This window comes from Rhea americana, unplaced genomic scaffold, assembly GCF_003343005.1.
Source record: "Rhea americana isolate MKP2758 unplaced genomic scaffold, rheAme1 scaffold_194, whole genome shotgun sequence".
NCBI classification, from domain to species: domain Eukaryota; kingdom Metazoa; phylum Chordata; class Aves; order Rheiformes; family Rheidae; genus Rhea; species Rhea americana.
The window spans coordinates 378,414-399,636 of record NW_028186083.1 but is presented as its reverse complement, the minus strand read 5'-3'; the positions used below and the strand labels follow the sequence as shown (position 1 = coordinate 399,636).

At 43.0% G+C, this 21,223-nt stretch overlaps 1 protein-coding gene across 1 annotated transcript; it reads right to left on the bottom strand.

Annotated features, from left to right (window-relative positions):
• Nucleotides 1-3,657: 3,657 nt before the first annotated feature.
• HEATR6 (HEAT repeat containing 6) lies at nucleotides 3,658-20,995 on the bottom strand. The gene is made up of 20 exons (XM_085302894.1): nucleotides 20,776-20,995; nucleotides 20,131-20,238; nucleotides 19,605-19,745; nucleotides 18,497-18,612; nucleotides 17,240-17,354; nucleotides 16,807-16,908; nucleotides 16,252-16,389; nucleotides 14,814-15,106; nucleotides 14,235-14,412; nucleotides 12,958-13,164; nucleotides 12,617-12,716; nucleotides 12,024-12,376; nucleotides 11,240-11,362; nucleotides 10,561-10,647; nucleotides 8,867-9,001; nucleotides 7,535-7,657; nucleotides 6,365-6,489; nucleotides 5,573-5,669; nucleotides 4,758-4,962; nucleotides 3,658-4,259 (listed from the first exon to the last, which is right to left on the bottom strand). Exons 1-20 carry the CDS (start codon nucleotides 20,983-20,985, stop codon nucleotides 3,709-3,711), a joined length of 3,507 nt encoding a protein of 1,168 aa, XP_085159020.1. The 5' UTR covers nucleotides 20,986-20,995; the 3' UTR covers nucleotides 3,658-3,708.
• Between the last annotated feature and the right edge of the window lie 228 nt (nucleotides 20,996-21,223).

Genomic DNA, 21,223 nt, shown 5'->3' with positions numbered 1-21,223 from the left:
TCCTGTGCTTGTGGGGAGGAGACCCCCCTGCACCTCCGTGCACACGGGGAGGAGACCCCCGTTCACCTCCTGTGCTTGTGGGGAGGAGACCCCCCTGCACCTCCCGTGCACGTGGGGAGGAGACCCCCTGCACCTCCCGTGCATGCGGGGAGGAGACCCCCGTTCACCTCCTGTGCTTGTGGGGAGGAGACCCCCCTGCTCCTCCTGTTCATGCACGGAGGAGACACCCGTTCACCTCCTGTGCACACACGGAGGAGACCCCCTGCACACCCCATGTGCCCAGCGAGGAGACGCGCCTGCAGCCCGCAAAGCAGCGCCCGCGCACCTCCCGCACGCCGGCGCGGAGACCCCCGCGCGCAGCGGGGAGCCGCACGGGGCCTTTCCCCCCCGGCGCGGGCAGGCAGCCGCTGCGCGGTGCCGGCCAGGCCTGGGACGTGGTGCCATCTCGTGGCCCTGCGGCCTCTGGGGCCGGCTGCCGGCGGGGCCAAGCCGCCTCCGACGGCACCGGCACCGACCGGGCGCCTGCGGCAGGCCCGGGCGCCGCAGCAGGACAGCGCTTCCCCGGGAGCCGCCCGCTCGGCCGCCGCTTCGCCTGTCGGAGCCGAGGCGCTTCTCTCGCCGGCGCTCCCGCCGGCTGAATTAGTTCCAAGGTTTTATGCCTGGGCCATCGAAATTCTCGAGGGCGATTAACCGAGGCTGCCGGGGACCGAGGCGCCCGTCGCCRGACCTGCTCCCACCGCGCGTCCGCAGGTGCCCGGGCAGGGGCGACGGCGGTCTGCACCTCCCCGAAACCGCTTCCCGGCCCCTCGCCCGGGAGGAGCCGGGAGAAGCCCCCCGCCTGCCGGCAGAGCGCCGAGGGGGCTCTCCCGCTCGCCTCCCGCCGGCGCCGGGAGCGCGTTCCCGCGGGGCTGCGTGCTGCTCCCGCGCCGGCGCTCGGCCTCCGTCACCCCCCCGGCGCCCGCAACGGCCTCGTCGTCTTCCTAGCGTCACCGCGTCCTTTAGACCGCTGCCATTTTCCACCCCCGACCCGGCTGCGTGTTGCTGCCCAGCAATAAAAGCTCTGCGAGATAACGTGCAAAATATTTTCTCTGCTCTGAGTCACTAGAGAGACTGGTACCACGGGGAGGAATTAAAAAAAAGGAAGCGTGTAGAAATAAAGTGAAACACGTAAGGAACGTGGTAGCCGCTGCGCCTGTGGCCTGGGTCTGTCTACGAGTAGTTTTGCTCAGCGGTTTRGCAGCCGCCGTGGTTGGGCGGCGCGGCGCGGTTCGCTCCGCGCTGGTGCCGGGGAGCGCGYCCCGCAGCCTCGCGGGCAGGAAGCCGCGTGTTTGCTTACCCAGGCAGCACAATTAAAAAAAAAAAAAAGGGCTTTACCGCTTGAGCTGCAACCCGAGCTTTGAACTCCCTGAACGGCCTTGGAGCAGGGGAAGAGCCCGAGYGCTGGGCGAGCGAGCGGACGTGCAGCCGGCGGGGAGGCCGCCCGGGAGGGCGAAGCCCGCGCTGCAGCTGGCCCGGTGCAAACCCGCGCGGGGCAGGAGCGCGGCCGGCACGACGGGGGCCGCTGGCGCTCGCTGAGGCTGACTCCCTGCCCGGGGAGCCTGCGGAGCGGCCGGGCACGGGGCTGAAGGTGCAGCAGGCGCTGGAGCCCTTCTGCGCGGCAGCGTCACCTTTCAAACAGAGCCGATGCGGAGCGCCAATGGCCCTGCCACCTCGGCTGTAAATCACCCTGCCTCTGATAAGGTAATTACCTTCTCCTTGAAACTATTCATAGAAAACCCTATAAAGGGCCTGGCTTGTAAACACAACAGTAAAGAAGCAGGACAACCAAACCTTGGCCGGGGCGGGGATGGAGCGGTGGCACCGCCGGCCCAGGCGGCCGGGAGCCCGCGCTCGCCGCCGTCCTGCTTTCCCGGCGGCGCGAGGAGGCGAGCACGGGGCGCCCGCCGCGCCCTCGCTCTCAGCCGAGAGCTGAGCGTCCGGCGCTGCAAGGACGAGCCACCTCGTCTCCGAGCTCCAGTGCCACGGCTCCTCCCGGGACAGGAGAGCCCAGCGTGTCCCAGCACCGCCGCACCAKCGCTGCCACCACGGGTGGCCCACGGGGCTGCAGACAGGCCCGGCTGGCAGCGGCAACTGAGCCGCGGCCCTGCCCAGCTGCTGCAGCGATTTTTTCAGTCTGCCGCGCRGGCTGAGACTGCAAAATCCAGACCTGAGGGACACGAACGCCTGTATTATCTCCTTCCTCAAAGAGGGGTGTGCTTCTACACGACGTCACGTGGGCATCCCTACATCCCAAAGCAAAACTCCTTTCCCAGAACACTTGCTGCAATTCTTGAATCAACAGAGATCTGTCCATTCAGAAAACCAGCCGTCCGCCCTGTATTTCTATCAAGTGTGGATTTGAACAGACAGTCAGCACAACACACTGTTTCCAAACCCTAAGCAGGATGCCAGGTCCAACAGCRGCCTTACCTCCAGTATCTCAGCTGGTACAGTATGTAGCCAACTCTCAGCAAAGCTTGGCAAGAAATGCAGTCACATTTGTGTGTTCAGTGGTAACTAGACAGATCTAGAGACAAAACACAGCTGCAAAATGCACATTTGTTCATATGGTGGAAACGCAAAGATAGGATGGGGGGCAGTAACAGAGGAAGCAAGAACTAAGTAAGACTCAGGTGGGAAAAGGCTCTATGCTGCCCAAGAAGGAGAAAAGGAGTAAGGGTCATCTTAAGTGCAAATCTGGAGCCTTAAGCATAGTCAAGAGAGCTCACGAGYCTGGATGCAGGCTCACGTTCCCCTTGAGCCCAGCAAGGGCAGAGGTGATGTGGGACCCAGGGTCTTTGACACTGCAACGTCATGGATTTAAGCCTCCCATAGGCTCTCAGCTCAGTAAGCGCACATCAAGGGGAGMGTGGGTAAGTAACATACCCACGAAGGAATCACGCTTAACATTGCCACACATCCCCTAAAAAGGCAACAGACCTGCAGTGGTAGCATTGCTTTCCCAAGAGTCAAAATGTCTTACTTCAGAGAAGCTCATCTGAATTTTCTGGCTCAAATAGTGCAGTGCCATCAATCAAGAAATTAGTTTTTGGAAGACAAGATGAGTGAAGGCAGTATGGAAGGCAGACCAGGTATAAGATATGAGGAATATGCCGAGTTATAGGTAAAGTGTGTGTGCTTTAAGCTATTATTCAAATATTTAGGTTTATTGTAGGAACGTAAGTGTGACAAACTATGCAGTGCCCACAAAAACAAAATATCAACTCCATAGTTGTTGTCAATCAGGCTTGCAGTATGGTAAAGGCAAACAATACCAATTCTGCCAGACCCTTTCTTTACAAATGATTCTGAATATAGCAGCAATAGTAACAAAATGCTTTTAAATAAAGTCATAAACAGGCTATTTGTATAAAATATATCAAGAATGAAAAGGCATTTGTTTTCAAAGTCAAAACATTCTAAAAGTTTAGTTACCAGCAAAACCCACTGAGGACAACTTAGAAGTTCACTAAACAAATTTAAAAAAATGAAGTTTTTCAGATCATTTAATCTRGAGTTATGAATGACTCGAATAAATGTGAAATAAATGGTTTAATAYTATCAACAGGAAACTTCTCTTTTGGGTACCCTGTGTAAATAAAAGCAGTGTGTTTCTCCTTTGTACAATCAGAAGCATAATTTATTGGTCACCAAAACAGGTGTTTCTTTCTAAGCCTCTGTTAATTCAGTAGCACTGACATGGTTTGTCAAAATATCTTCTAGATAAACAGACACTCTTATTCTAGCTTTGCCCTCCAGCTGTTTCTCTATCCCATAGAGATGCTCAATAGCTCCTTTCAATGCTTTCTCCCTCTCACACAAGTTTGTGTGCATTCCTGCTTCRTTTTCTTCAACTCCAGATTTCATATATTGCAACACATAGGATTTGATTGCATCCCCATTTTCTGTTATAGTTTCCAAAATGAACGGCAGGTCTGTAGTCTTTGCCAGGCTTAACAAATGAATCAGAGCTTGGCAGATCTGCGTTCTGAGGCTGGCACTGTACTTAAATTCCAGGAAGTCCTCAGTGTCTTCACTTTTCTGCAAGGCTACCACCAAGGCACTCCAGATCTGGCAGAACTGTTCAGTAGGTCCATAACATTCCCTCTTGGTAGGGATGGAGAGGGCCATGGCCGATTTGATTCGGACTTTGAAATTCTTGCATGACTTCACTACTGAGGAAAGTGCATTATATGCTTGTGTGGTCCAAGGAGCCTCTCCTAAAACAAACAAATCCCAAAAGACTCAAAAAACCTCCCCTCCAAACTTTTAAATTCATCAAAATATACAAAGCCATAGAAGTATCTTCTAAATATTTACTGAGCTTACACTATTGTATTTATGTTGGTCTAAGGAAAGAATCGCAGATTACAAAAAGAGAAATTAGTTAAAAAAAAAAAGTTAATCTTCTAAAGTTTTGTAGGAGGAAAAGCATTATTTTGCATCTATGCACAGCTGTAGTCCCATCCTCACACTCTTCACTATATTTAGTGGAATCTATCATGTTAGAAAAGTTATGCCTGTATTAGCCTTTGCGGGATCTGAGCCTATTTTACTGGAAACAAGAATTCTGGGCAAGATGTACCTGTGAATACAACAGCAAGGTTCGACTCAGTTTGCTTTCTCTCTCCTCCCCCAATACACTCATAACAGAGACCTTCTTATCAAAACCACAGCCTGCTGCATAAATCCAAAGCCAGTGGGACAAGTCTACTCACCGAGTGGCAAGGCAGGGTTCTTAAATACATTCCCCAGTGCGTAACAAGCATTCCAGCGCACTTTCATAGTGGCCTCACTCTGAACAGTAGAAATAAGGGCCTGAATAGATTCTTCGATGGTTTCCCTAAACCTGGGGTTTCTTATATGATACGGTTGAAGGAAATGAAGCAGATTCCCAAGGGCTCGGACTGCATTGCTCTTTATCTGGAACACACATAYACACAAAAATAGTTTTGGCTTCTGACTTATATGCATAGCTTTAGTCAAGCCTGCTACGTAATTATGCACAGAGTCAACAAGGAGCCCATCTGGAATCTGACTGGTTTCTTATCAGATTGTAACTTCCTAAATGCCAACAGAAAGATCATTCTCTGCAAATGGTCACCTGCTAGAAGGGGCGGGGGAGAAGAAAAGACAAAGAAAAAAAGTCGGGCACTATGGAAAAGGGCAGTCAAGCACCCAGCAGGTAAAACGACACGGGAAACATCCAAACACCAACTCTCAAATGATGATGCTGAACTGCAGCTCCCTATCTGTTGGAGCACCTTGGGGCAAGCATCTTGCCATCTCCCAGAAGCAAACTAAAACAGAATGGATCGTGGCTAATAGAAACAAGTATAGCAGTGCCAGAAGTACTGGTATCTGAGGTGTCAGTGTACTTCACAGCATTGTGATAAGTTTTTTGTACACAAGGATTTTGATTATTCAAAWAAAATACGGAATACTCCAAAGCAAGTAACCATTGCTTTTTTTTTAAATAAAAAGCAAGAGCTAATTACAGCATGATAACTCCCTTTTTCCCCCTCAATCATACCTTGTCTTTGTCCTTGGATGCTTCAGTTGCTGACCGTAACATTTTCAACAGTAGAAGGTCAGAAAATTCCTCTTGAAAACTTTGTCCCATTGTTTCCCTAGAATAAAAATCATATTGAAAAAGACCTGCTCAGATAATCCATCCCCAAAGATGGGATACAATCCTTTATAAGGGCACATGAACAACCTTCACTCTTGAAAAGGCTAATATGTAAGACAGACCTTCCTACATGTGACCACTGTGCTTATTAATTTAAAACCAAGCTATCATTGCAGGAAAGCCTGTTAGCAATGCATTAAGTCTGTAATAAAAGACAGAGGGCAATGAATTGCTGAGAGGCAAGACAGCAACAATATATGACAACTATTTCTCTTGTTAAAAATGTAACAGGTYGGACTTCCTTCAGTCCTTGGCTTGAGGAAATACTAAATATTTATTTACTTCCACATAATACAGAAGTAACTTGGGAACATACAGTTACACGAAGTAACACGTAAGAAGCAGAGAATTGAAAAGTAAACTTGAATTATACTCTGAAACTAAGGATTAGAAGACATAAAACCAAGCAGATTAGTAGAAGTCAAGCCCAGGTATATCAGATACTCAGAATAGTGTCCTACATTGGTAGATACATAGGTTGAAGCGTGGTTAGAAACAAGCATCCAATTCAGACACATTCAACAACAATTTTTCCCACTATAGGCATTTGGCTTTTGYGATACTAAGTGGATAGTACCCTCTGTTTGATGTTACTGGAATACTATCACTGACACAGAAGTTCTGCTTACGTACATGTTGACGATCAGAGTGTCTGTAAGATTGCCCAGGGACCAAGCTGCTTTGGCACGGACGTTTGGAGATTTGTCATGGAGCGAATTCAGGATAGCGTTTGCTGTGTCTGCCACAAACATCACATCCTATAGAAGTAAACACTGCTGCAAAGTTAGAAAAGCTTTCAAAATCCAGGTGATTTCCTTAGCAACATGCACGTCTTAGCCCTTCTAGCAAAAATGAAATCTGCACAGAGACCAACTCTATTAATACCTCCTTCTTTTTTAGGCAACAACTTTAACATGTTTCTAGTGCTCTCAGTACAGCTTTGTTTGATCTTTAATTAACAGCCTAAGCCTGCATGGTGACCAAGTTCACCACTCTCTTGGGTAGCTGCTGCTAAAAGGGTTCAATGTATAATTTAATTTCAGTGGTACTTTAGTTACTTTGAATTTTAACATAATTACCTGGATTGCCAATCTCATACTCATCAAATCCCATTGTTAAGAAAGTTAATTGCTTCTCCAAACTCCCCGTTGAGCTATCTGTCCAGTCTTCTACAGCACATTACATTTCATTTTCATTCCCTTRTCTATGATAAAAGATTTTCTTTCAAAATATTTTGGACTAGAATATCAACTTCAGCTGCTGTATACATTTGTTGCAATAATTGCTCATTTAAGGCCACACTGCAAAAACAACAATGCCTTCTATCTCAACCAAGCTAAAATCAAATGGTACAGGAAGCAAAAAAGTATTTTTCCATAAACAAGCTTCACTTCTATTTTAAATAGACCTGAAGCCTTCCATCAAAAAATTGTTAGGATCTACAGAAAGCTGTACAGCTGTCCCTTTTTTCCCAATTTCATTTCATCTCTTGCAGCTCCTTCATGCCAACCTTGCTTTCCCTTTCTGTCCCTGAGAGCTGAGGCAAGACCCTAATGTCCCTCCTTCTCCCACTTAACTGTTACTCTGGGTTCTGCTTCATCTCACATGCCAAAATGGCACTGGTTCTGTTAACCACACATGGCAAAAGCAGGGCTGGAGACAGTAAAGAAAAACTTTACACACCAAAGACCAAAAGCAAAAAAGAAGGCCAACATATTGCAAATGAACTCATGTCCCACATCTTATGGTTCAGCAAATCCATTGTAAAATGACACAGAATGAAAAAAGTGGGCCAGTCCTGACCTGCCGAAGGCAAGAGAAGAGGATATAGACTCCAAGTGCACGTGCAGCAGCAGCTTTCACCAGGGGGTTCTCACTGTGGTTCAGACCAAGCAGCAGAGTAATGCATAGTATCTGCCGATCATTCTGCAATGACAAACACTCATGGCAATAGAGAGGAGATGGAAACACCTCTGTCCCACAGAGAAAGATAACTGATGAATCGTCTGAAAGAGCCTACTACATGGAATTTGTAGGAACTATCATTCAAATCACACTTTTTTCTTTAAAGTAAACTGATTAGCATTTCAGGATGATAAATAGGAAAGAGGAATGCTTCCAGGAAAAGCAATCTTTTTGCTGTCCGTTAACATTTTGATTTCCTTCATGATCTTACCTATCATCCAAATGCAAAAGGTAGATGGCCCTTCTGTAATAAAAGAGTGAATCAGTTGCTATTTCCTGTCCTACCTCACCAACCTATTTGAAAGCAACTGAACTGTGGGAGAGTCACTCTTTCCATTTCATAAATGAGGACAAGGCAGATTAAGTTCATGCTGGTTAGTTTGCCAGTTTACCAACCCGCAACAAAAAATCAACTGTACTGCATCAAGAGCAGGGGTCAGAGTGGGCACTGACTTGACCCTGGCATGGTCATAAGAAGAGGGTGTATGGGATCAAAGTACAGAGGGATGAAGTACATGCTGTGCTTGGAGAAACCAGACTGAAAATTCCAGAGATACTGCTGTACTAGCAATTCTCAGGCAAATGAGTTCTGGCAGAATACTCCCCATCAAGAAGGGCACAGTGACATAAAAGGAGCTGCACAATGCAGTGGTGATACAYTGCCAAGGCTTTAATGTTTGAAAGCATATTTCATGTTGCAAAAGCAGAGTAAGGCCAATACATTTGCTTGCTTCTGCCACGACAAACACTGCAGTTTAATCTTTTAAAAGTCAATCAAAAGAAAAAACACACATGCAAATTGGTGAACAACAACAGTCCACTGCCATTAGCTCAGCTGTCCCCTCCCCACCTCCATGTAATGAAATTCTTGACTTCCGTCTCCTGTGCATCATAGCCAAGGCTGAGTAGTCATGGCAGGGCCAAACAGCTTCTGTGATCCATAGTTTCACTGGGTGGTCAGACTGATTACTCACAGCACCACATTTTCTGGTCTTCTTCTTCTTCTTTTTTTTTTTTTTTTTACATTCTGAACAAGCTGTGGCTATTGAAAGGCGTCCCTGACCCCTACCCCATAAAAATTTTAAAAGGCTCTACATCACTATAATCTGGTATATCAGAACAAAATCTCAATAGGTACAAAATGTCATACTTAAAGGAGTCTCCAGTTACCTGCAGACTGCTGAAAGCTTCTGGTAAGATAGAAGAAAGAGCATCGCAGGCACTCGTCTGAAGAGTGGCATGTTGAGAATTCTGAAGGGCACCAGGTAAAGGGCCATTTAACATCATAGTCCAGAAAGTTACAACCTACAGAGAAAAAGTTGAGTTTATGTATTTAAATGCAACAGTTATCTCACACTGGCTAAACTTGAAAATACTACCAACACACTTACTACAATAAATTGTCTTTTCCCAAGATCTTTAAGACATACTTAGAGCAGGTAGTATAACCAAGCAAAGTGATTATTACAACTGTTTATAACTCTAAAATAATTACACAGTGTCCAGTTGTACAAATTATTTTTCAGTCACTTTAGTGCTGCTATAAAGTTCACTGGATTCTATTTGCTTCCTTCTTAAGGGCACATATGTTTCAATCAGATTGCATTYGGTAGAATTATAATTCCATTCTTAAAACCACATATTTAGGTATTTTCATTTGCCTGATAATTTATAGTCATATTAAGTAACAGAAACCCAGTGGAACTAGACATACTAGACATGTTTCCTGTCTTGTACAGTCACTGGGGACAGGCTGAAAATTTAACATACTCTAAAGTAGTTTTTTAAAGTGCCTGCTGTTCACAGAAACAGGATTTAAATAGGCCTGTGTAGAATGATAGTTCTTCAGCTTCAGTAAACTTATCAAAAAAAAAATCTTTTTTTTTTTTTTTTTTCTTTTTTTAAATGTGAGGGTGGCTGAACACTGGAACAGATTGCCCAGAGAAGTAGTGGAGTCTCCATCCTTGGAGCTATTCAAGACCTGAATGGACACAGCCATGGGCAGCCTCCTCTAGCTGACCATGCTTGAGCAGGCAATTGGACTAGGTGATCTTCAAAGGTCCTTTCCACCTCAACTATTCTGTAATTCTTAAAACAGCCTCAAGTAATGGATTTTTCTATAATCACATATATTATGGTATTAACCACCCTCTCTGCACTGCTGAGCAGTCAGAATATTCAGGCAGGCTCATGTAACAACGCAAATTCACCAAAACTCTAAAAGTGTATTTGTCTAGGTTTTACCTAGCATTGATACCACATGCAGTATCTGCATTATTCCTCCAGCTGGTAGACCTCTATCAGGCAGGAAGAAAACAGATGAGGAAATGCATATAGTGTAAATACCATGTGAAAATCGCCTATCTCCAAACCAACATGAATTCCAATACTTTTGCCTTCAAAAAGACAAGAATCTTTAAAGCACAAAGCTTTTTAACATTTCCACATAGCAATTTCCACTGTGATAACTACTAATGCAAGAATGTGATAAAAAGTGATGACAGACTGTATTAGAGCCCTTGCTCAACTTCAATAGACAGCAGTCACATCACAGGAACACACAGCCACATACTTTCAAAACAATAGGTATCAACCTTGCCAGCTCACTTTAGTAACAAAGCAGAACAAAACATATTAGAGAGGAAGGCAAGTTTTCCCTATAGTTTCATGCAGGAAATTTGCAAGAAATTACACATACCGGGCTCTTACAGTGGTGCAGGGTGCTCTCTYTACGCTTTTCTGCAATTGCTTTTTTGCATTTTTTTTTTGCAATTGCAAATCTGTACCCATGCCAGTAACTTTGTAGGGAATTCAGGAAATGAAGCTCAGTTGAGTGCAATCTCAGACGGAGCCCACACACTTACCACACTGACCGGTACTCTCTGATCAGGGGCAATGGTCGAATCAGGTTTGTACTGTTGCACTATACCTGTGCCTAGCTCCTCCAGCAGCTGCAAAAAAATGAAAAGCAACTTTTTTTTTTCTTTTTTTTTGTAATCAAGGATGATTCAAGTACCATGGAACTATGGCAAATTTTACCTAGAACTATACTTATTTACCCAAGGAACAAAAATACAAGATTCAGAATTATTTTAGACTCTATTCTGCCTCTGTTAGAGAACATTGGAGGGAAAGCCTTTCTTAAATAAAGTCTCCAGCTAGGGCAGCATAACAAACTGCCAGAGGGAATCTCTTTGAGCTTTTCTTTGGGTGAGAGACTAGAGATTCTGTACCAGCCGATGTTAAATCACGGAAGGGCCAGTGCTACAGTCCTTGCACTTCCCAAACTTCCCAGTGACTTACTAAAGCAATAAATCTGTGCAAATAACACAAGACTGGAACCAGAAGGTGCATTTCTTAAAGTGGTAAGGTGCTGAATTTACCAAAGAGCTACAGAAGGGCACGGGCTCCTTTCTACAGTGTGCTACAGGAAACACACATAGATGCACTGAATATTCAGCATTACTTATCCATAATTGCAGAGCACACTGATAGGTAAAACTAACTTGATAAAACAATGCTGGTGTTCCCTGATGATATTACCTTGGCTCCATGAAGCTGAATAGATGGATCCATTTCTTCCATGCATTTGCAAGCCACTTCTCCAAGCTCTAGCAAATAGCTCTGAGCCATAGAGAAATAGCCTTTTACAAGAAGGGCCAACACCTAAACACAAATAGAAGAAAATTCCACTCAGTACTTTTTYCCTTCTATTAAACCAAAACACTCTAAACACACACAGAGAGCCTGTTAACGGGCTACCAGCACAGTGACCATAAACCAAACTCTAACGTAACAAGATACACTTTGCAGCACAAGGTTGAGAATACTAGAGCTAATTAAAAACCTTATTCCATTATCTTGTTCAAAAAAAAAAAAAAAAAAAAAAAGGCAACAAAAGCATTATCAGGTAGCAATGTGATGAATTATTTACTATGAGTTACTGTCTCCTGTAGCTAAAAAACTAAGCAGAAGTGGCTGGAAAAGCAATACATTCTGTATCTCCTGTAATATTGCTGTCAAGTTCTGAGAAGCTAGGTTCAAAAAACAGCCATCATTCCAGAAAAAGAGTGAGACTTTTGGGGATGTATATNAAAAAAAAAAAAAAAAAGAGGGCCAAGTCCCAGTGTTCATAGGCAATTCTTTAGTCACACCCAGCATCATGCCATAGTTTCTGTGCATGTAGGTTCTTTGATTGCAACGTTTTTCTCACTTTCTTCTAGGAAAACTTTAGTTTAGATTATATATTGAAGAGTTTACACGTGGAAGATTCCCAGCCTTCACAAGATGCCAGAACACAACCAGTGAACTAGTTGTTCATCCCCACCTGCAAGGATTCCAGTCGAACAGGAGAAGGTTCATAAACGCTCCCAGATGGAAAGTTAGTATCACTGTCAGAACAGGAATCCTCTCGGGGCAGAACAATGATGGAAATACATAGACGGATGAGCCAGCATGGTTCTGAAAGTATACTCCCTGGGTTATCTGGAGGTTCCCCTTTCAAGGAGTGTGTTTTTCTCCACTGCTCTGAAGAATTAGAACAATGAGGGGTGCCAGTACCACTATTACTTAGTCCTGAAGAACCGGGCTGTTGCAAAAGTAGCTGCACTTCTGGTAAAGGTGCTTGGATGGATACTATAGCTCCTAATAATGTGAGACCAGAAACTCGTACATTAACGTCTGCAAAAAATAACAGTGAAGGAGGAAGAGAAAAAACAGTCTATTAGTATATTGCTAATGCATTAGCGCTCTTCTTTAGTGGTTTTCAAACAAGACAGATCATAACATAATTTGAAAGTGATAGACCTATTTATGTATTTACCAAGCACAAGAAAAGAAATTCACAAGTATCGCACAACAGCCAACACTGAATTAAAGTATAACATATACAAAGAGGATCCAGCCAAACAGAATACAAACCTTTATGACAAATGTATGGCTTTATCTGGTTCCAAATTCTTGTGAGTAGACCAGGCTTTAAACGGTTGTATGGTGCATTTGAAACCAAATTTGCAAGGCACTGAAACACACAAAAGAACATACGTAGAATGGTGATTACAATGTCAGCTTGGCCTCCAACAGATTTGTTTTTACATCTGCAATTCAGGTCATTTAGACAGCTAATTATCTGAGGGCACATGAAAACAAGTGACCCAATTACCTGCTTTTAGAAACCTGGTTACAAGCTTGACTTCTAGAAAAAGTATTTTACTACTCTGACCTGGCAAAAACACCAAGTAGGGTAACATCAGGGTAATTACCTTGATTATTTGTGTCAGAGTTTGAGAGGAGGATTCTGCTACCAGGGCTAGCAGCAGGCAGCGGTGCAATTCTCGGATGCTAGAAGCAATAGTTACAGARAAGGGAGTAAAAGCTCTCTTGTGATCATTAGCATCCTCAGCAACAGAAAGAAACTGCTTAGAACCTTCCAGTATGGCTGAGAGAACTTGAAGAGAACAGGCACGTGTCTGAAATGATAAAAAAAGAATGTTATTACAAATAAAAGAAAATTCTCAACTTCTTTTACATACTTATTCCTGTTTAACCTGCGGCCATTACACCACACTTTTTCTTTACCTCAAAAAGTACTACCTAAGTAAGGACTGAAGAAATTGTTAACATCATTTTTCAACAAAGCTGAGTTCCAAGATAACATTTTACAACACAAGAGACCTCAYCTTTGGTTCTTCCAAAGCAGTTTAGTTACAGAGCACTAGATATACTAAGTTGTTAGCAAAAATTCGTTGGAATGACTTGACAGTTCATCCTTTATCTGAGATTTTTTCTTTTACTAGCCAGGGAAGATTTTTTGGGARTCCATTATTTTCCCCTAGACTTTCCTGAATTCTCATCTCAACCATTTGATGCAAACCATATTTTTACTACGCAGTATAACCTTGGGAGCCTTTATATCAGAAAAAAGTGACATTTCTGTTCTCCTCCCCAGTAATTCTGGACTTTGCAGATTTTTACCAAGTATCAAAGATAAAACATGAAAAGAAGAAAGATGACCATTTTCATTAGCCTTTGGAAATTTGGTTTTAATCTGAATTTTTCACCTTCTTCTTTAATTACCTTACTTTCCTTCTAGTGTGTAATAGTTGATTGCATGCTCATTCTGGCAATGCTAGCTGAAACATTTCTGTAATGTTTGAACTTTCTCTGCTAATGTTCCTTCATTTCTCAATTCACAGCAATTATCATCTGTTCAGAACAACCATATCATACGAGAAATTCCCTCTTCCATCCTCTCTTCAACATTTCCTTTGAGCTGATGGAGGAGTTTAAAATTTATGAGTCTCTTTCTTCAGTAAGAGAAAATTCAACTTAAGCAATCATTTCGCATAGCTTTAGAGAGTATATAACCAATCCTTTGTTCCTTTAAACAATACATCCTCTTTCATTTTTTGTGGTAGAGTGACAAAGGCAACAAAAATCCAGGAGCCAAAGTACTCTGCTTACTGAAGGTCAGAGAAGGCAAATCTTAAAGATTAATACTTGAAAATACAATGGTTTCAGTTCTACAGAACCGCCTCACCTTTGGAGAAGGGTCCTTTAAAGCAATAGTCATCAACGACACTGACTGAGGGCTGCCAATACCAGGTGCATCAGGAACAAATGCTGACCAGTAGCCATAAAGAACTCTTTTTTCTATTGATTTTATAGCAGAGAGAAAACAGGCTAGAGCACCCTGACGAACTTTAGCTTGGTAAGATCTTAAAAACAAATAAACAAAAAGACTAATGACTAAGCAGCAGAGAAAAGCATTGGACTTAACCTCTTTCACTTATGTTAGTGGCTAGCTGGAAGAACAGCAAGTGAATACTTTATTCTTTTTCTTCCTGTTTTTGGTCTAAATTTACTTTCAAACTAATACTAATTATTGCCCTCCAATTTTCATATGCCACCACATAAATCAAAAGAGATTTTCTCAACAGTTTTGTTTAGGAAAAAAGTAGTGGAATCCTACTGAAGTGTAGGAAGTCTGCACATACATAAAATTGGTGCCAAATCTACAAGAACAAGAAGTATCACTGAATGTGATACATAAGTTTAACTGTTAGCAACAGCAGTATTATTTGCTACCACGCTTTATGTTTACATGAACAACAACTACCTCATTTTGCTTTGTATTCCACCTTCAGCATCAGAATACTCTGACTCACTACTGCTGATTCTTTTCCAACTATTATAATGTGAAGATAAGTGATCCTTTCCAGCACGCATGTATGTAACATCTAACGCATGAGTTTGAGAATCTGAACAGGGCCTGTTCTGCACATCCCCCAAGTGTAATTTCAGCATGTCTATTTCATGGATTGATTCAYTTCCTGTATCAGGCAAATCTTCTTTTGTGTCTTCCCCAAACTCTCCCTTCTTTTGTTTCCCTTTGGACTTTTTTCTTCGGTTCTGTTTCAAAAAGAAAAATAGATTTTTAGAATCTTTTGGAATAGTACCTAGAAAGATTTCTAAACATTTTACAACTGTAAGGTTTTTTTTACTAATGGGAAAAGGTGTCATCAGAGAATAAAACTGTTAATCCAGAAAAAATCTGAGTGTAATACAATAAATCACGTCTTCAGTGAAGTTCATCAACCCACAATTTTACAAGTTTTAGTTTCTAAATGAGTTATTTTTAAAGAAGATATTGCTTACCAGAGAGTTATCACAGCTATTTATCATCCTATACGCAACAATATTGCACATATATTGTCCTGTACAATAATACTACACATACATAGACAATCACACACCATTAATATATAAGAGCCTACAAATTCTGCTTATTAGTAATAATGCTAACTAATTAGTAATAACTGGCCTTTGATTATCAGTAAATCATAAGATTTCCAACAAAACTTTTCTTTGGAATTGTATTTCACATAAAGTGATTACAGAAGAGGAACAGCAAATATTCCTGTAGTTCTTCTGGATTTACAGTAGGTATTTAGCACCTAAAAAGCAAAAGTCAAAAACATAGCTATATTACTTTATTTTGTCTAATGTCTTTCAGATAATCTGTAATCCAAAATACTTTAACAAGGTTAAATAATAACCTGTAGAGGGATTAAACAGAGCAGATGAGGAAGGAAAAAAAAAAAAAAAAAAAAAAAGAAAAGCAGCAGTCTCCAGATGAACTTGACTTCCCTACAAAAGTCAAATAATTGGGAATTGGTCAAGTGTTAGGGGAGAAAGAATGCAATTTATAAAATGAAAAGCTCTGACTAGACTGCAAGCAGTCTCACATCTGCAAGCCAAGAATTCTTGGCTACAGATGAATAACTGATGCACACAGAATCAGGAAAAACAGTCTCTGCAGAGCCATTTGTTTTAGTCGTCTGAGTTTACAAAGCAATTTTATTCAGTGCAGAGATTTATGATCAATACCTTTAAAGCAAAGAACCTGAAATGTATCACATGCTCAGAAGACAAAGACACTGTCACACTGTCAAACACTAGTATCACGTCAGGTAACACAACAAATACGCACACACACACACTCACACACACACACACAATCTGCATGCAATAGAAGCAACATATTTTCAGGTTACCCCTGTTTGCTTAAAGGCAGCCAATTCCGATTGTTCCTGTTTGACAGGCGACCTTTTATCATACTGAGGTAATGGAGCTGGGTACAAGGCAGGAGGCATTTCTATGCTCAGTCCTGGCAGTCCATGAAACATACATTTCTAGAAAAGTAACAAAAACATTAGCATTCTTCTTAATGTTTGTTTGTTTAGGTGTTTATTAATTTTCAGTATGGTTTGTGATCCTTTCTTCGGGTCTTGTCTCTCCCTATGTTATGCAACATCTATGTAACAGCTCTGCAACATCTGAAATTCAACTATCCTAGAAGGATTTTAAGTAGATCTTTAAAAAAAAYGAGCCTCCTATCTTTCTCTCACATTCCTTTTTGAGGAGAGGTGGTAAAATGCTGAGAGAGACAAACTCAATGCCTTTTCTTTATATCTCACACTACATTCTTCCTCTTATGCTTAGGCTTCTCTGCTCCCTTTTCTAATCTCATACTGTTTCCCACTTAATAAACATCTTAACATGCACCTTGCAGTCTCTGCCTCTTTCTGAAAGTGGATYTGAGTATCTACCTTTAATACTGCAAGAAGAGATCCAAGTTGGTCAGTTTGCATTAGTTTCATCTTCCCACCATTTAGAAGTGACTGGATGCCTTTCAGCGCATTTTGCAGCAACTGAAAACAAAAACATAGAATTACTTATTTTTCTTCTCAAAACATTGAAAGTTTGCATCTTTCAGGTGACCTTCTAAGCAGTTCAACTTTAATTACTGAAACAGTCACTTACATTATTCAGTTGAAATATAAAGAAAATATTTGGAATATTTGGACAGTATTCCAAGTCGTAAGTATAGCACATCACTTCTGCCGAAGAGGAAATGWTTGATTATAATACAGTTACCTTTTGAATTCGAAATTACCAAGTGACTTGAATATTCCACTAGTAGTTTTGTGAGCAGCACAGTTTCCTAATTGGTGTATTCTGGACCATTAGGTTCACACTTACCATGCAAAAGGTGATGTCATCTACATTGGAGGTTTTAGAAGACTGCAGAATACTTAGAAAAGTTTGAAAACAGACACTTCTGTAAGACTCATCCAAATATGGCTGTCCAGGAACACTAAAATAAAAGCAAGAGGAGCCAAACTGTGGTTTTCAGTCCATCATACAGCTTTAAAAAATTACACTAACTCAGATCCAAGTAGTACTCTAGAGATGGCTTTTAGATAGGGACAAACTCTACCATTACAAAGTACAAAAGAAAACATTCTGCACATAGAGCCAGTTCAATCATAGCGTGCCATAATCTACTACTTCCGTTGCTACTTTCTCAATTACAATAAATCTCCATGTCTAGCTCAGCAAGCTGTCATGTCTAATGTTTTTCATCCCACACTTTCCATACAGCCAAGCTCTGCAAGACATGCTGTGAAAGTCTGTTAAAAAAACATTCTTACAGTAAAATATTAYTGCAGTAAGAGTCACATTATATTCTTACATATGAAACAAAAGCCCTAAGAACTGAAACTGAGAACTCRTTGAATGCACTTCGGTAACCCAATGGTTGATGAACTAGCCTGGCCTTGCTCTTCCACGCCACAAGCGTGTGCACATGCCATTTCTCTTACAGTAGAGGTATGGCTACTCCTTTGGGAAAGAAGTAAGATAATAGCTAAAGATGCTGCCAAATTAGTTAAACTGCATAAGGACTTTTTAGGCAAAATGTGGCATTTAAAAAGGACCTTGAATGACTTTTGCCTTTTCCCTAGCTTCCATGAAGTCTGGGTAGCCTTAATGTGCTGAAACATTTTAATATCCACTTGTCCTCTCTCTTCATGCAGTTAGACAATTGCACCACTTTCATTTTTGGTACCTTAACTACCCACTTATTATGAGCTGACCACTGTTGCAATGGCTTTAGATTAATTAAACAAATTCCTTTGTAATGGATTCCTAAGTATCTGGAACCACTACATTTAACTACCTCAAGTCATCAGTGTATGTTTSACAATACTCACAAGCCAACTCTAATACTGCAAGTGACTTTCTTGAAATTAGAATCACAGAATAATTGAGGTTGGATGGGACCTCTGAGAAAAAAGCTTGGACCGCTAAAGTTCAGGATTTCACATTTATGCATATACAGCTTACAGGTTCTGCATTCACTGTGTCTAGTATAAACTGAGGTGACTAGCTGGCTGCACTGTTAGATGTGCATCTTCTAAAGCATCCATTCCATCATCTGTAAAAGTTGTTACACACCTGAGACACAAGTTTGCCATGCTGCGTACTGCTGCCCTCCTGAGCTCCACATCCGGCTGAGCAGAATCACTGAACTGTAACAGAAGTCCAGCCTTCCCCAGCAAATCTGGGAGATACTAGAACAAATCATCAAAAGTCATTATGGTCAGTACTCTTCCTTTAGCTTACTGGTCCTTCCACATCTCTCTGCTAAACAGAAAATATTTGACTGCTGCAAATTCAAATTTCGTACAAAGACTGTGTGACTAAAGTGACAAGACAATATTCACTTGCTAACTTCTCTTATTTTATATTAAAGAAACATCAGACATGACTATAGCTCAGACTAAGTCATAATTTATGCCTTSTTCCCAGCCATAAAGCTAAGTTAGTAACAACCATTGTATCAAACTGCTGCAGTTATATAGGCTACAAACCCACTCAAGCCAACAGCTCCAACACCGCTCGCACGGACCCATCAYCACTCCATGCTTCAGCCAAACGGCAGAAAACTTCTCTGCAGGCTGCCAAGAATTGGTAATTGCTAGAGGATTCAACAGGCCACATGTGATCAGTCATTCAGCAGCAACAAGGGGCTTCACACAAAGTTCAGGACTGAAACCTGACAACCTCCTCTTTGAAATAGCTTTGAGTCCACTGCACACTAAAGACATGATCTGGTTACAGGATAAATTTCAGGATTCTCAGTGGAGCCCACGGAGTAATGTGCAATTTAAAGAGCCTTGCATTCTTCCTGCTTCACACACAGACATACCAGGCTGCTTAGTCTCCAGATAGAATCTGCCCTTCCTTTAGCAGTATTCCTTGATTCACACCAGACACTAGGTGGTCCTTAAAACTGCAGCCTGCTGATATACACATATTTGGCCTGGGAATGCCAAATCTATTTGCAAAATAGATTTACCTACTGATTGTTATAACTCACTTGAAATTTAACTTTTCCACAAATACCAGGCAACACTTAAATGGGATGTAATCTTTACATAAAGGGTATCATGGTTCACGAATGTGATATATTTTCTATTCTTTCCTTTGGGAAAAAAAAAAGAAAATACAAATAGCAAGCTGTAAATTTTTAGTGGTTACTTTCTCCTGTTTGTAAACCCACCTTCTGACATTTAGGTCCATTATTGTAAACAAGAGCTGCTAAGGCTTGCAGAATTTCAACATGTGTCCAAGAGCTGCATTGCTTAAGAGCAGAAATGGAGTAGGAGAGAAGAAAATTCAAGTTCTGTTCATCAACTATCACCTGTGACAACAAAAAAGAATTGTGGTCAAGAAAAAGAGCATCATCATGTACTGCTGAAGTCAATATCGCTGCCTCTTGACGGTTAGACTCAGGTGACGTAGCTGTTAAAATTATACACCATCACAGTCAACACTGAAGAAATGGATAAATCAAAAAAACATCTTCTAACCGAGAGTATTTCTTATGGTGTGTCACTTCTCATTGAAAGCTGTTCTTACATGAGGAACCCCTCAACCATTCTACAAACAGATCAGAACATCAGCTAAGAATAAATAAATGCTAAAACAAAAATCGGAGTGACTCCATATTAAGGCCTGCTCCACAGCCTCACAAGACAGGGAGTAGTGGGCAAGCATGGAAAGGAGCATGCCCAAGGTTTCCATACCTGAAATCTGTTAAGTAAGTGATGGATAAGCTGACAGACTTTACTGACGAGGTGTTCTTGATCAAAATTAACCAGCTGACAGGCTTGAACAAGCAAAGCACAAACATCCTGGAAAGACAGCCTCAGGTTATTATTTAGAGACAACAAAGCTAAAATGGAAACTACATCATCAGCTAACAGTCTGATCACATATCCAGATCCATGGATGGATAACACTAACTTCCATAYGGATAGATAACATAACAAAGCTCCAGTTGGTGAGGTTTCCCTCATTCACCCACAGACATCCATCCAGATACAGATATACAATTACACGGATTTTAACTGCAAGAGTGACACTCAGAGAGTACCACTTAAACACTAGAGCCAAAACCCACTGTAATAAAGGCAAAATAATATAAAGTTAGAGGATCAAGGAGAGGGAAAAAACACGGATTAAGTACTTCCAAAATGCAGAAAAAGCCCTACTCTAGAAAAAAAACGTGGGGAACTAACAGGCACGTCAGCCCTGCCCATAGCACGATAATGAATCACTACGCATCCCCGGCGCGCAGGGCCGGTGCTGCAGCCCTGCAGCATTTACCGCAGGAAGCCGCACGTTCAGAGCCCGCTGGCGGCCGCCCGCCCCCGGCGCGGCCGCGGTACCTGCGCGCTGGGCCCCGCCGGCGCCACTGGGCCGCAGCTCTCCGAGATGAGCTGGTCGAAGAGCAGGTGGAGCTCGGTGCGGCGGCCGCCGGGCCGCTCCGAGCCGGGCTGCGGCCGCAGGGCGTCCAACCGCGCCAGGTAGCGGCGGAAGGAGCCGCTCGACCCCAGCCCCGGCTCGGGCTCCGGCTGTGGCACCGCCACCGCCGCCATCTTCCGCCCTCCCGGCACCGGCGCTATGGCAACGGGGAGCACTTCCGGGGCAGGGGCAGGGGCGGCTACGGGGGCCGGGAGGGCGGGCGGAAGGGCGCGTGGAGCCGGGGCCGCGGGGCCCGATCCGCTGCTCCCGTGAAAGGCAGCGGCCCCGCGGGGAAAGGGGGGAGAGGGGGAGCCGAGGCGCGGCTCCAGCCAGGGCGCCCCGCGGCCGCAGGGGCGGGCAAGGAGGGCGAGC